The following is a 16,039-nucleotide window of genomic DNA, read 5'->3' on the forward strand; positions in this document are numbered from 1 at the left end:
AGGAAGTTATGACTAGCCTGCACATGGTTTACATCAGATGCCTTCAGCTCAGCTGCTTCTAGAGAACATAAGAATAGAGAATGTGTAGATTTAGAGGGTAATGTATTGGAGAACATTTGCACTAAACTATGATGCCACCTAGTGAAGGATGTATTACTTGTATTACATGTATTGCACACAAACAAATACACACACTGCATTTCCTGTAATGTTCTAGTTCGCTGCTGATGACACAGGGCAGCAAGTTCTCACCTGGAAACTAACAGAAACTTCGCAGTCAGAAATGCTGAAACTGGAATATCTTCACCTGCTGTTTCGACAGGCTTGAATTACACCTGAGGTGAAACAGAACCTGTATGGAAGTGTGAGACTCCATTCTTATGTAGGGACCTGGGATTTTACTAACCATACATGTGACATTAGGTTTTCACAGTCCAGTCACATGGTCAGGATAAAACATGGTGGCCCACTAATAGGAGGAGCCTCCGGCTGGCTATCTCTCTTGACTAACTCCTTCCACGTCTCTACTTATCACAGAATACTGTTACTATTCAGATACACATTTTGTAAGAAAGAGTTTCTCTAAGGCACAGTAATGAATTAGACACAACTCTCCCCTGATGAAAGAAGGGTTTATCTGGGGCCTATCAATAGACCATTAACAATTTGGAGACATGACACGCACACACACACACACACACACATATATATATACGCTTGCATGCGCACACACACACACACACACACAAGAGTCTCGACACACAGCGTCCTCTAGCACATCCGTTTCTGTGAGTGGACAGAAAGACAGACTGGTTGAAGAGGGGATTTCTGAAGTCTCCCAAGAGGATATCAGTTTTCTATCAGAAACACAGAGATGGAAAAGATCCGGTAAGACTAATCCCTATGGTTCTACTGTAAATATATGTAAGACTAATCCCTATGGTTCTACTGTAAATATATGTAAGACTAATCCCTATGGTTCTACTGTAAATATATGTAAAACTAATCCCTATGGTTCTACTGTAAATATATGTAAGACCAATCCCTATGGTTCTACTGTAAATATATGTAAGACTAATCCCTATGGTTCTACTGTAAATATATGTAAGACCAATCCCTATGGTTCTACTGTATGTAAGACCAATCCCTATGGTTCTACTGTAAATATATGTAAGACTAATCCCTATGGTTCTACTGTAAATATATGTAAGACCAATCCCTATGGTTCTACTGTATGTAAGACCAATTCCTATGGTTCTACTGTAAATATATGTAATACCAATCCCTATGGTTCTACTGTAAATATATGTAAGACTAATCCCTATGGTTCTACTGTAAATATATGTAAAACCAATCCCTATGGTTCTACTGTAAATATATGTAAGACTAATCCCTATGGTTCTACTGTAAATATATGTAAGACCAATCCCTATGGTTCTACTGTAAATATATGTAAGACCAATCCCTATGGTTCTACTGTAAATATATGTAAGACTAATCCCCATGGTTCTACTGTAAATATATGTAAGACCAATCCCTATGGTTCTACTGTAAATATATGTAAGACCAATCCCTATGGTTGTACTGTAATTAGATGTAAGACTAATCCCTATGGTTCTACTGTAATTAGATGTAAGACTAATCCCTATGGTTCTACTGTAAATAGATGTAAAACCAATCCCTATGGTTCTACTGTAAATAGATGTAAAATCAATCCCTATGGTTCTACTGTAAATAGATGTAAAACCATCAAAGAGAAAATAACTGCGATTCATATAATTTAATATTAATGTAACGAATTGTGTTGTCCCAGTCAATATCAACAACAAATGTCAAACAGCTTATTTGTTTATCATATTGGCTCTCTCTTCTTCAAGGTCCCTGATCACGAAGCACTGGTCGTCTGATGTTCGTCTGGATGGGAAGACTGCGATCGTGACGGGAGCTAACACTGGCATTGGCAAGGAGACCGCCATGGACCTGGCCAAGAGAGGTAGACCATACAATCTTACATTCTATTGCTTCCCTTGTCCCCCTTATAGTCCATATAACCCCCTGCATATATTGTTCTTTTTTTTACGGCTCCTCTTTACTTACTTGTTACTTTTATCTCTTATTCTTATCCGTATTTTTTAAACTGCACTGTTGGTTAGGGGCTCATAAGTAAACATTTCACTGTAAGGTTGTAGTATATATTACCTGTTGTAGTATATATTACCTGTTGTATTATATATTACCTGTTGTAGTATATATTACCTGTTGTAGTATATATTACCTGTTGTAGTATATATTACCTGTTGTAGTATATATTACCTGTTGTAGTATATTCTTAGCGCTCCCAGAGCGCTAAGAACCTTGGCGTGATCCTGGACAACACCCTGTCGTTCTCAACTAACATCAAGGCGGTGGCCCGTTCCTGTAGGTTCATGCTCTACAACATCCGCAGAGTACGACCCTGCCTCACACAGGAAGCCTACAACTCATCCAGAACGCCGCAGCCCGTCTGGTGTTCAACCTTCCCAAGTTCTCTCACGTCACCCCGCTCCTCCGCTCTCTCCACTGGCTTCCAGTTGAAGCTCGCATCCGCTACAAGACCATGGTGCTTGCCTACGGAGCTGTGAGGGGAACGGCACCTCAGTACCTCCAGGCTCTGATCAGGCCCTACACCCAAACAAGGGCACTGCGTTCATCCACCTCTGGCCTGCTCGCCTCCCTACCACTGAGGAAGTACAGTTCCCGCTCAGCCCAGTCAAAACTGTTCGCTGCTCTGGCCCCCCAATGGTGGAACAAACTCCCTCACGACGCCAGGACAGCGGAGTCAATCACCACCTTCCGGAGACACCTGAAACCCCACCTCTTTAAGGAATACCTAGGATAGGATAAGTAATCATTCTCACCCCCCCCCTAAAAGATTTAGATGCACTATTGTAAAGTGGCTGTTCCACTGGATGTCATAAGGTGAATGCACCAATTTTTAAGTCGCTCTGGATAAGAGCGTCTGCTAAATTACTTAAATGTAATGTAAATGTAAATGTATATTACCTGTTGTAGTATATATTACCTGTTGTAGTATATATTACCTGTTGTAGTATATATTACCTGTTGTATTATATATTACCTGTTGTATTATATATTACCTGTTGTAGTATATATTACCTGTTGTAGTATATATTACCTGTTGTAGTATATATTACCTGTTGTATTATATATATTACCTGTTGTATTATATATTACCTGTTGTATTATATATTACCTGTTGTATTATATATTACCTGTTGTAGTATATATTACCTGTTGTATTATATATTACCTGTTGTATTGTATATTACCTGTTGTATTATATATTACCTGTTGTATTATATATTACCTGCTGTAGTATATATTACCTGTTGTAGTATATATTACCTGTTGTATTATATATTACCTGTTGTAGTATATATTACCTGTTGTAGTATATATTACCTGTTGTATTATATATTACCTGTTGTATTATATATTACCTGTTGTAGTATATATTACCTGTTGTATTATATATTACCTGTTGTATTATATATTACCTGTTGTAGTATATATTACCTGTTGTAGTATATATTACCTGTTGTAGTATATATTACCTGTTATATTATATATTACCTGTTGTATTATATATTACCTGTTGTATTATATATTACCTGTTGTAGTATATATTACCTGTTGTAGTATATATTACCTGTTGTAGTATATATTACCTGTTGTAGTATATATTACCTGTTGTATTATATATTACCTGTTGTATTATATATTACCTGTTGTAGTATATATTACCTGTTGTAGTATATATTACCTGTTGTAGTATATATTACCTGTTGTAGTATATATTACCTGTTGTATTATATATTACCTGTTGTATTATATATTACCTGTTGTATTATATATTACCTGTTGTATTATATATTACCTGTTGTAGTATATATTACCTGTTGTAGTATATATTACCTGTTGTAGTATATATTACCTGTTGTAGTATATATTACCTGTTGTATTATATATTACCTGTTGTAGTATATATTACCTGTTTTATTATATATTACCTGTTGTAGTATATATTACCTGTTGTATTATATATTACCTGTTGTAGTATATAGTACCTGTTGTAGTATATATTACCTGTTGTATTATATATTACCTGTTGTAGTATATATTACCTGTTGTATTATATATTACCTGTTGTATTATATATTACCTGTTGTATTATATATTGCCTGTTGTAGTATATATTACCTGTTGTATTATATATTACCTGTTGTAGTATATATTACCTGTTGTATTATATATTACCTGTTGTAGTATATATTACCTGTTGTAGTATATATTACCTGTTGTATTATATATTACCTGTTGTAGTATATATTACCTGTTGTATTATATATTACCTGTTGTAGTATATATTACCTGTTGTAGTATATATTACCTGTTGTATTATATATTACCTGTTGTAGTATATATTACCTGTTGTATTATATATTACCTGTTGTATTATATATTACCTGTTGTATTATATATTGCCTGTTGTAGTATATATTACCTGTTGTATTATATATTACCTGTTGTAGTATATATTACCTGTTGTATTATATATTACCTGTTGTAGTATATATTACCTGTTGTAGTATATATTACCTGTTGTATTATATATTACCTGTTGTAGTATATATTACCTGTTGTATTATATATTACCTGTTGTAGTATATATTACCTGTTGTAGTATATATTACCTGTTGTATTATATATTACCTGTTGTAGTATATATTACCTGTTGTATTATATATTACCTGTTGTAGTATATATTACCTGTTGTAGTATATATTACCTGTTGTATTATATATTACCTGTTGTATTATATATTACCTGTTGTAGTATATATTACCTGTTGTATTATATATTACCTGTTGTATTATATATTACCTGTTGTAGTATATATTACCTGTTGTAGTATATATTACCTGTTGTATTATATATTACCTGTTGTAGTATATATTACCTGTTGTATTATATATTACCTGTTGTAGTATATATTACCTGTTGTATTATATATTACCTGTTGTAGTATATATTACCTGTTGTATTATATATTACCTGTTGTATTATATATTACCTGTTGTAGTATATATTACCTGTTGTATTATATATTACCTGTTGTAGTATATATTACCTGTTGTAGTATATATTACCTGTTGTATTATATATTACCTGTTGTGGTATATATTACCTGTTGTAGTATATATTACCTGTTGTATTATATATTACCTGTTGTATTATATATTACCTGTTGTAGTATATATTACCTGTTGTATTATATATTACCTGTTGTAGTATATATTACCTGTTGTATTATATATTACCTGTTGTATTATATATTACCTGTTGTATTATATATTGCCTGTTGTAGTATATATTACCTGTTGTATTATATATTACCTGTTGTAGTATATATTACCTGTTGTATTATATATTACCTGTTGTAGTATATATTACCTGTTGTAGTATATATTACCTGTTGTATTATATATTACCTGTTGTAGTATATATTACCTGTTGTATTATATATTACCTGTTGTAGTATATATTACCTGTTGTAGTATATATTACCTGTTGTATTATATATTACCTGTTGTAGTATATATTACCTGTTGTATTATATATTACCTGTTGTAGTATATATTACCTGTTGTAGTATATATTACCTGTTGTATTATATATTACCTGTTGTATTATATATTACCTGTTGTAGTATATATTACCTGTTGTATTATATATTACCTGTTGTATTATATATTACCTGTTGTAGTATATATTACCTGTTGTAGTATATATTACCTGTTGTATTATATATTACCTGTTGTAGTATATATTACCTGTTGTATTATATATTACCTGTTGTAGTATATATTACCTGTTGTATTATATATTACCTGTTGTAGTATATATTACCTGTTGTATTATATATTACCTGTTGTATTATATATTACCTGTTGTAGTATATATTACCTGTTGTATTATATATTACCTGTTGTAGTATATATTACCTGTTGTATTATATATTACCTGTTGTATTATATATTACCTGTTGTATTATATATTACCTGTTGTAGTATATATTACCTGTTGTATTATATATTACCTGTTGTATTATATATTACCTGTTGTAGTATATATTACCTGTTGTATTATATATTACCTGTTGTATTATATATTACCTGTTGTATTATATATTACCTGTTGTAGTATATATTACCTGTTGTATTATATATTACCTGTTGTAGTATATATTACCTGTTGTATTATATATTACCTGTTGTAGTATATATTACCTGTTGTATTATATATTACCTGTTGTATTATATATTACCTGTTGTAGTATATATTACCTGTTGTATTATATATTACCTGTTGTATTATATATTACCTGTTGTATTATATATTACCTGTTGTAGTATATATTACCTGTTGTATTATATATTACCTGTTGTATTATATATTACCTGTTGTAGTATATATTACCTGTTGTATTATATATGACCTGTTGTAGTATATATTACCTGTTGTAGTATATATTACCTGTTGTATTATATATTACCTGTTGTAGTATATATTACCTGTTGTAGTATATATTACCTGTTGTATTATATATTACCTGTTGTATTATATATTACCTGTTGTAGTATATATTACCTGTTGTAGTATATATTACCTGTTGTATTATATATTACCTGTTGTAGTATATATTACCTGTTGTATTATATATTACCTGTTGTAGTATATATTACCTGTTGTATTATATATTACCTGTTGTAGTATATATTACCTGTTGTATTATATATTACCTGTTGTAGTATATAGTACCTGTTGTAGTATATATTACCTGTTGTATTATATATTACCTGTTGTAGTATATATTACCTGTTGTAGTATATATTACCTGTTGTATTATATATTACCTGTTGTATTATATATTACCTGTTGTAGTATATATTACCTGTTGTATTATATATTACCTGTTGTATTATATATTACCTGTTGTATTATATATTACCTGTTGTATTATATATTACCTGTTGTAGTATATATTACCTGTTGTAGTATATATTACCTGTTGTATTCGCCACATGTGACTAATACAATTTGATTTGATATATGCGCCACCGTGGAAATCTAATTAGCACAATAAAAACATCCCCATAACATTTGGTCTGTTTAAGCTAGACGCATGGGCTGCATCTCAATCCCACCACATCCTCCGATGTCGGCCTTCCGTATCTGCGGTGAAAGGTGGCAGAGCTACAACGGTGTTTGTCAGACCAGGAGACATACCGGAAATTGGTCTTCTCTTGGAAACATCTGTAGCTTCCAAACTCTTATGACCCCTCAATGGAAAGATGAAACTGTTTTGCTCTACGACCCCCACAACCGTCACGGGACTGAAGTCAGTACTGCCGAATTGCCAACCTCTGTCTGTACACACTAATATGATCTCTCTATGGAAAGAGACTTTCAGGGTATATTATTAATGAGAGAGGTAGGAACCAGTGGGGGTGCATTGCAGTGTATGCTGGGAGTTTTACAGGCTACTGAAGTGTCAGAAATGTGCTAGACATCATGGACAGTATGGTAGTTTGATACGTTTTAAAAGTGTGAAGATAATTGAATAAAAAAGGGGTTATCTTACTCTAGGTGCACACGTCATCCTGGCCTGCAGGGACATGGAGAAGGCGGAGCTTGCGGTCAGTGACATCGTCAGGGAAATGGGAGGGGCCAAGGTGGAAGCCAGGAAGCTTGACCTCGCTGACACCAAGTCCATCTGTGAATTTGCTGAAAACATCTACAACAGTGGGTTAAAACACACACACACAACACCATATACTGTAAAACCTATTAAACACCATACTGTCAGGGCTCTGATACAGAGGTGTTCTGACTCTTTTTGTCCCCCAGCGGAGAAGGTGCTTCACTTCCTGATCAACAATGCAGGTGTGGCCACCTGTCCTTACAGCACCACTGTAGATGGATATGAGATGCAGCTTGGAGTCAACCACCTGGGTACGAGACAGAACGGCAGGTTTATTAACAAGACTGCAAGCAACACTTTTTTCCATTGCCACATAATTTATTTTTTTTACCTTTATTTAACCAGGCAAGTCAGTTAAGAACACATTCTTATTTTCAATGATGGCCTAGGAACAGTGGGTTAACTGCCTGTTCAGGCGCAGAACGACAGATTTGTACCTTGTCAGCTCAGGGGTTTGAACTCACAAACTTCTGGTTACTAATCCAACACTCTAACCACTAGGCTACGCTGAGAATATATTATCATTGATTGATTGCCATTGATTGAAACTTATCCTTATGAACTATTTCCTTTTTCCAGGTCACTTCTTTCTGACTTTCCTCCTATTGGATCTGCTGAAGCACTCCGCCCCCTCCCGTGTCATCACTGTGTCGTCATCGGCTCACGCCATGGGCAGGATCCACTTTGAGGACCTGAACAGTGAGAAAGAATACCACCCTGTCAAGGCCTACGTCCAGAGCAAACTGGCTAATATACTGTTCACTAGAGAGCTGGCCAAGAGGACCGCGGGTGGGTATGGGTGTGTGTTTCCATGCATGTAGCATCCTGTAGAGAATGGATCTAAGCGTACACCAGTGTGAGTGTCTCGTGTCTCAACCACCATCACTCTGTGGTTGAAATAGAGCAAAGAGGCCCTGGGTACTTGAACAATGTGTGTGTGTGTGTGTGCGTGTGTGTATTAACAGTTCTAGGTGTGACAGCCTATGCAGTCCACCCGGGGGTAGTGAACACTGATCTGATGCGTCACACAAAGCGCCCCCTACAGCTCATGTTTAAGAAGTTCAGCTACTTCCTCAAGACGCCAGCAGAAGGAGCCTACACCACTCTGTACTGCATCCTGACCCCTGATTCTGAACTCACCTCTGGGGGTTACTATAGGTCAGTGACCTTTCACCTCTCATCCCTGACCCTGAACACTAATATGTACAGTACTTGATTACCCATGAAATAAGGGTGTAAAATAAAATAATTCTCTCTCTCTCTCTCTCAGTGGTTGTGCACAGGCAGTGTGTGCCAGGGCTGGTAGTGATGAAGGCACCGCTCTCAAACTCTGGGCTGTTAGCTGTCATCTACTGGGCATCTGCTGGAGATGAACAGACACCCAATATTAATGCTAATAATAATCTTTACACCAAATTGCTTCTTTCTGTCACGTCAAATACTGAGAAAATATTGCTATCATAAGTCCTACTATGTCAAATGCTAAATGTGAAGAGGGAGACAGACAGGTGATGTATGATGTGGCTGATGGTGAGCGCAGGTGGAAGTGGTACAGATAGGTTATAGAATGTGTAGAGTTAGTGTTGCAGTCAGTAAACTATCTGAGACTGACTGGACAAGGAAAGCTATATGTCAAATATTCAGTTGAACTAAATCATGTAATTGTCTTCTGTTTTTACACCTTTGATTCCTGTGCTTTCTGGAGAAAGTAAAATGCTATCAAATGCTATACCAACATTCTGCCTTTTCTTGTTGGGAGTAATTTAGGCTTTCTGACTATTATTTAGACCAGCAATAGCTTTCTCTACATTAATTATCTATTAGAACACGACTAAAATAGGCTGACAAGTATCACTAAAATTGGCCTATGGGGACATCTAGTGGTCAAAGCTTCAAACCACAAGACTTCTTAAAATGAGCGCTCGATCTGCACATTGACACAGTGTAACAGGAGTAGAAGATGACGATGATGTAACCAACTGAACCTCGGATTATAAAAAGGAAAGGTTGTGAGTTTTCTACAGGATACTCTGTTGACCTCGTCCCACAAACAATGTTAGTCACTCAGGATGTGTGGGACTATTTTTTCCCCCCAGAAAATGTAAGTTATTACGTTTAAGTTATTATATTATTCTAACTAGGACATATTTGTAAATGTTTGTTCTCTGACTGGCAAGGTGTGCCATACCTTGTTCAGGGCGAAACGTGTAGTAATGTCAACTGCCATAATCAGCCAATTCGTTTGGTGTCCTTTTATATTCAAGGGAAAAGGAACAAACATTGTGAGCTAGGCCTTTACAAAACCTGAATTGTCTACCGGTAGGCTATCCGAATTGTTAAACTGAAAGTATCCGATCAATGAACTGATCAAATAAAAGGCATTAAATGCATTGAATTGATCTCACTCCACTCCTGGGGAAATTGGACCCCAAAAGAGGACCCCTGAGCAAGTCATTAGTTCGAGACAGTAATTCAATAAAGTCGTGCTGAGCATATTGTAAGATCTCACAACATCTGGAGAATAAGTTAAAATGTCAAAAGATATTTTCTTAATTAATTAATTTACTCACTGTTCAAACAGACAACCAAAGCCAGTTCTCTATTAACCACTACTATATTATAATGGTAATAAAATAAAAATATTCGCAGCACAACGACGTGCTGGAACGCACCCATAGTGTGACAGATGTCGGGTGGGCGGGCTGCAACGCGGAGGAATGTATCCATTGATACAACCTAGAGTTGAGAGGAAACTTGTTTAGATGAACTTGGGGTATTGAGGAGAAAGATTGGTCACTGGGAAAGGAATGCATTCAATCAGGTAGGTCAATGACTATTTATATTGGGGAAAACAAAGATGCTGTGGTGGCAGTCATTTTCTCTTTCAGTGTACAGAACTATTTTTCTCCTTCAAATTCGAACTGTTATTACTGTTGTAATTATGAAACATTGAACAAATTGTTACCACTATAGTGTATTGACATTAAATTGCAATTAGACTAGTCCAGGGCTCTCCAACCCTGTTAATGGAGCGGTAGCGTCCTGTAGGTTCTCACCAACCCTATTCTAGCACACCTAATTCTAATAACTAGCTGGTTGATACATTGAACCAGGTCAGTTACAACTGGGGTTGGAGTGAAAATGTACAGGAGGGTATCTCTCCAGGAACAGGGTTGGAGACCTCTGGGCTAGTTTATTATGTTACAGTTTCTCAATCGCTTTGGCTAATTTCTTTGAAACAGTCTTAACGTTCTCTAAACTAAGTGCAATTGTCACAACTGTTTTACGGGACATCACAACTATTGCATGTCTGCAAAATGTGGTAACTCACCCAAAACATTTCATTCATGCTTCAAAAACCGAATTGTGTCAGTAAATTGGCCAATGCCACCAAAATGAAAAGTTTTGTCATCGTGTGAGCCGTACTGGTCAAAATGTCTCGTCTTGCGTGGCGTAACCAACCCCTGCAACGATGGCCTGTGATGTCCTCCCAAGCAGCATTCAGGGCATTTAACAGAGACATCTGATCTTGTGCCCGATAGTCATATACTTTCCACCTTCATGCTGAAAAAAACGGATTCAGGAATGGGGAGGACGGTGAAAGAAAAGCCATTGACATCCTTTCATGTGCAGCAAACCATTCCCTAACAATGTTGGTTTGGTGGAAGCTGACATTATTCCACACAATTACATCATTTGGCAAATCTGGTCTAACCTCTTTGGTGTTCTGGAATTAGGTCTCTGTAAAGTGTATTTAGGAAGGACAGGAGAAGTTGAGTGTTATAGGGCCCAGTGTGAGGAATGTGTGCTCACACCATTCTCAGAAATGGCAGCACACATTGTAATACTGCCCACACGTTGGCCTGGTGTGGCATTTGTGGCTCTGCATCCAATGAGGTTGTGGCCACGCCTCCTGCCTTTGGCCAGATTGAACCCAGCCTCTCCACAAAAACAAGAATGTGGGTCGTTTTGTGTCCTTCCAGCTCCATTGTTCTCTGTATAGTAACACAGAAACAAAATATAAAGTCAGCCTATTATGGAATCAGACAGTTTAGTAAAGTACAAATGTTTTCTTATGGGCATCTACAACTTCAAGAAGTATATACAGGCATCATTGAAGTACAGTATACCACGTGCACACCAATGTTTTACCTGGACATACTGGTACCACAGCTCCTACCTGGACATACTGGTACCACAGCTCCTACCTGGACATACTGGTACCACAGCTCCTACCTGGACATACTGGTACCACAGCTCCTACCTGGACATACTGGTACCACAGCTCCTTCACTCTGTCACTATTCCTCTCAAATGGCACCTTGTACAGTTGTTTCTTAGTCATTTAAAAAATAATGTTTTTATCTGTCTGTAGTGGAAATGCTGACCATTGATATTTGCAAATATAGTCATCATTTATGATTGCACTTTGGATCTCTTAGCCTGATGGAATTGTTGGCTATGACCATTTTGCAAATTTCTTGTTCTTGCTGACGGCTGAATACTGCTGCTCTGCCACCAGCATGAGGTCGTTGTGCAGCCCTATATATGACATGTAGAGGTCGTTGTGCAGTCCTATATATGACATGTAGAGGTCGTTGTGCAGTCCTATATATGACATGTAGAGGTCGTTGTGCAGCCCTATATATGACATGTAGAGGTCGTTGTGCAGTCCTATATATGACATGTAGAGCTGCTCTGTCATCAACATGAGGTCGTTGTGCAGCCCTATATATGACATGTAGAGGTCGTTGTGCAGCCCTATATATGACATGTAGAGCTGCTCTGTCATCAACATGAGGTCGTTGTGCAGTCCTATATATGACATGTAGAGGTCGTTGTGCAGCCCTATATATGACATGTAGAGCTGCTCTGTCATCAACATGAGGTCGTTGTGCAGTCCTATATATGACATGTAGAGGTCGTTGTGCAGCCCTATATATGACATGTAGAGCTGCTCTGTCATCAACATGAGGTCGTTGTGCAGTCCTATATATGACATGTAGAGGTCGTTGTGCAGCCCTATATATGACATGTAGAGCTGCTCTGTCATCAACATGAGGTCGTTGTGCAGTCCTATATATGACATGTAGAGGTCGTTGTGCAGTCCTATATATGACATGTAGAGGTCGTTGTGCAGTCCTATATATGACATGTAGAGCTGCTGTGCCACCAGCATCGTTGTACAGACCTGTTTACATTAGGCTGTACTCTCTGACCAGCCTCTTCCATTGTGAGACCATGGTTTATAACACTGTGGACCTGTTTACATTAGGCTGTACTCTCCAACCAGCCTCTTCCATTGTAACACCATGGTTTATAACACTGTGGACCTGTTTACATTAGGCTGTACTCTCCAACCAGCCTCTTCCATTGTCAGACCATGGTTTATAACACTGTGGACCTGTTTACATTAGGCTGTACTCTCTGACCAGCCTCTTCCATTGTCAGACCATGGTTTATAACACTGTGGACCTGTTTACATTAGGCTGTACTCTCCGACCAGCCTCTTCCATTGTTAGACCATGGTTTATAACACTGTGGACCTGTTTACATTGGGCTGTACTCTCTGACCAGCCTCTTCCATTGTCAGACCATGGTTTATAACACTGTGGACATGTTTACATTAGGCTGTACTCTCTGACCAGCCTCTTCCATTGTCAGACCATGGTTTATAACACTGTGGACCTGTTTACATTAGGCTGTACTCTCTGACCAGCCTCTTCCATTGTAACACCATGGTTTATAACACTGTGGACCTGTTTACATTAGGCTGTACTCTCTGACCAGCCTCTTCCATTGTCAGACCATGGTTTATAACACTGTGGGCCTGTTTACATTAGGCTGTACTCTCTGACCAGCCTCTTCTATTGTCAGACCATGGTTTATAACACTGTGGACCTGTTTACATTAGGCTGTACTCTCTGACCAGCCTCTTCCATTGTCAGACCATGGTTTATAACACTGTGGACCTGTTTACATTAGGCTGTACTCTCTGACCAGCCTCTTCCATTGTAACACCATGGTTTATAACACTGTGGACCTGTTTACATTAGGCTGTACTCTCCAACCAGCCTCTTCCATTGTCAGACCGTGGTTTATGACACTGTGGACCTGTTTACATTAGGCTGTACTCTCCGACCAGCCTCTTCCATTGTCAGACCGTGGTTTATAACACTGTGGACATGTTTACATTAGGCTGTACTCTCTGACCAGCCTCTTCCATTGTCAGACCATGGTTTCTAACACTGTGGACCTGTTTACATTAGGCTGTACTCTCTGACCAGCCTCTTCTATTGTCAGACCATGGTTTATAACACTGTGGACCTGTTTACATTAGGCTGTACTCTCTGACCAGCCTCTTCCATTGTGAGACCATGGTTTATAACACTGTGGACGTGTTTACATTAGGCTGTACTCTCTGACCAGCTTCTTCCATTGTCACACCATGGTTTATAACACTGTGGACCTGTTTACATTAGGCTGTACTCTCTGACCAGCCTCTTCTATTGTCAGACCATGGTTTATAACACTGTGGACCTGTTTACATTAGGCTGTACTCTCTGACCAGCCTCTTCCATTGTCAGACCATGGTTTATAACACTGTGGACCTGTTTACATTAGGCTGTACTCTCTGACCAGCCTCTTCCATTGTAACACCATGGTTTATAACACTGTGGACCTGTTTACATTAGGCTGTACTCTCCAACCAGCCTCTTCCATTGTCAGACCGTGGTTTATGACACTGTGGACCTGTTTACATTAGGCTGTACTCTCCGACCAGCCTCTTCCATTGTCAGACCGTGGTTTATAACACTGTGGACATGTTTACATTAGGCTGTACTCTCTGACCAGGCTCTTCCATTGTCAGACCATGGTTTATAACACTGTGGACCTGTTTACATTAGGCTGTACTCTCTGACCAGCCTCTTCTATTGTCAGACCATGGTTTATAACACTGTCGACCTGTTTACATTAGGCTGTACTCTCTGACCAGCCTCTTCCATTGTGAGACCATGGTTTATAACACTGTGGACCTGTTTACATTAGGCTGTACTCTCCAACCAGCCTCTTCCATTGTAACACCATGGTTTATAACACTGTGGACCTGTTTACATTAGGCTGTACTCTCCAACCAGCCTCTTCCATTGTCAGACCATGGTTTATAACACTGTGGACCTGTTTACATTAGGCTGTACTCTCTGACCAGCCTCTTCCATTGTCAGACCATGGTTTATAACACTGTGGACCTGTTTACATTAGGCTGTACTCTCCAACCAGCCTCTTCCATTGTTAGACCATGGTTTATAACACTGTGGACCTGTTTACATTGGGCTGTACTCTCTGACCAGCCTCTTCCATTGTCAGACCATGGTTTATAACACTGTGGACATGTTTACATTAGGCTGTACTCTCTGACCAGCCTCTTCCATTGTCAGACCATGGTTTATAACACTGTGGACCTGTTTACATTAGGCTGTACTCTCTGACCAGCCTCTTCCATTGTAAGACCATGGTTTATAACACTGTGGACCTGTTTACATTAGGCTGTACTCTCTGACCAGCCTCTTCCATTATAACACCATGGTTTATAACACTGTGGACCTGTTTACATTAGGCTGTACTCTCTGACCAGCCTCTTCCATTGTAACACCATGGTTTATAACACTGTGGACCTGTTTACATTAGGCTGTACTCTCTGACCAGCCTCTTCCATTGTCAGACCATGGTTTATAACACTGTGGACCTGTTTACATTAGGCTGTACTCTCTGACCAGCCTCTTCCATTGTCAGACCATGGTTTATAACACTGTGGACCTGTTTACATTAGGCTGTACTCTCTGACCAGCTTCTTCCATTGTCACACCATGGTTTATAACACTGTGGACCTGTTTACATTAGGCTGTACTCTCTGACCAGCCTCTTCCATTGTGAGACCATGGTTTATAACACTGTGGACGTGTTTACATTAGGCTGTACTCTCTGACCAGCTTCTTCCATTGTCACACCATGGTTTATAACACTGTGGACCTGTTTACATTAGGCTGTACTCTCTGACCAGCCTCTTCTATTGTCAGACCATGGTTTATAACACTGTGGACCTGTTTACATTAGGCTGTACTCTCTGACCAGCCTCTTCCATTGTCAGACCATGGTTTATAACACTGTGGACCTGTTTACATTAGGCTGTACTCTCTGACCAGCCTCTTCCAT

General features: G+C 38.0%; 2 protein-coding genes across 3 annotated transcripts in view; both read left to right on the plus strand.

The window, feature by feature from the left end:
* The first annotated feature begins 749 nt into the window (after positions 1 to 749).
* si:dkey-73n8.3 (uncharacterized protein LOC100150965 homolog) lies at positions 750 to 9,548 on the plus strand. Its single transcript, XM_035761040.2, has 7 exons — positions 750 to 888; positions 1,878 to 1,993; positions 7,711 to 7,866; positions 7,972 to 8,076; positions 8,405 to 8,614; positions 8,791 to 8,983; positions 9,096 to 9,548. Exons 1-7 carry the CDS (start codon positions 875 to 877, stop codon positions 9,196 to 9,198), a joined length of 897 nt encoding a protein of 298 aa, XP_035616933.2. The 5' UTR covers positions 750 to 874; the 3' UTR covers positions 9,199 to 9,548.
* Positions 9,549 to 9,784: 236 nt separating this feature from the next.
* The window catches only part of zgc:112332 (uncharacterized protein LOC553712 homolog), a 34,672-nt gene continuing 28,417 nt past the window's right edge, over positions 9,785 to 16,039 (plus strand). The window contains exon 1 of one of the 2 annotated variants that reach the window (XM_052483612.1): positions 9,785 to 9,926. In XM_052483612.1, the coding sequence (XP_052339572.1) occupies positions 9,895 to 9,926 (32 nt within the window). In that variant the 5' untranslated portion in view covers positions 9,785 to 9,894. Of the gene's footprint in view, positions 9,927 to 10,516; positions 10,647 to 16,039 lie in introns of those variants that run through there. The other variant, XM_052483613.1, reaches the window with a different exon arrangement.

The sequence above is a fragment of the Oncorhynchus keta genome, chromosome 28 (assembly GCF_023373465.1).
Source record: "Oncorhynchus keta strain PuntledgeMale-10-30-2019 chromosome 28, Oket_V2, whole genome shotgun sequence".
NCBI classification, from domain to species: Eukaryota; Metazoa; Chordata; class Actinopteri; order Salmoniformes; family Salmonidae; genus Oncorhynchus; species Oncorhynchus keta.

Bases quoted from the DNA above. Each gene is read 5' to 3' on its own strand.
- si:dkey-73n8.3 (XM_035761040.2), top strand. The intron at 1,994-7,710 runs GTAGACCATACA...ATCTTACTCTAG, and splicing joins CATGGACCTGGCCAAGAGAG to GTGCACACGTCATCCTGGCC. The intron at 8,615-8,790 runs GTGGGTATGGGT...GTGTATTAACAG, and splicing joins GCTGGCCAAGAGGACCGCGG to TTCTAGGTGTGACAGCCTAT.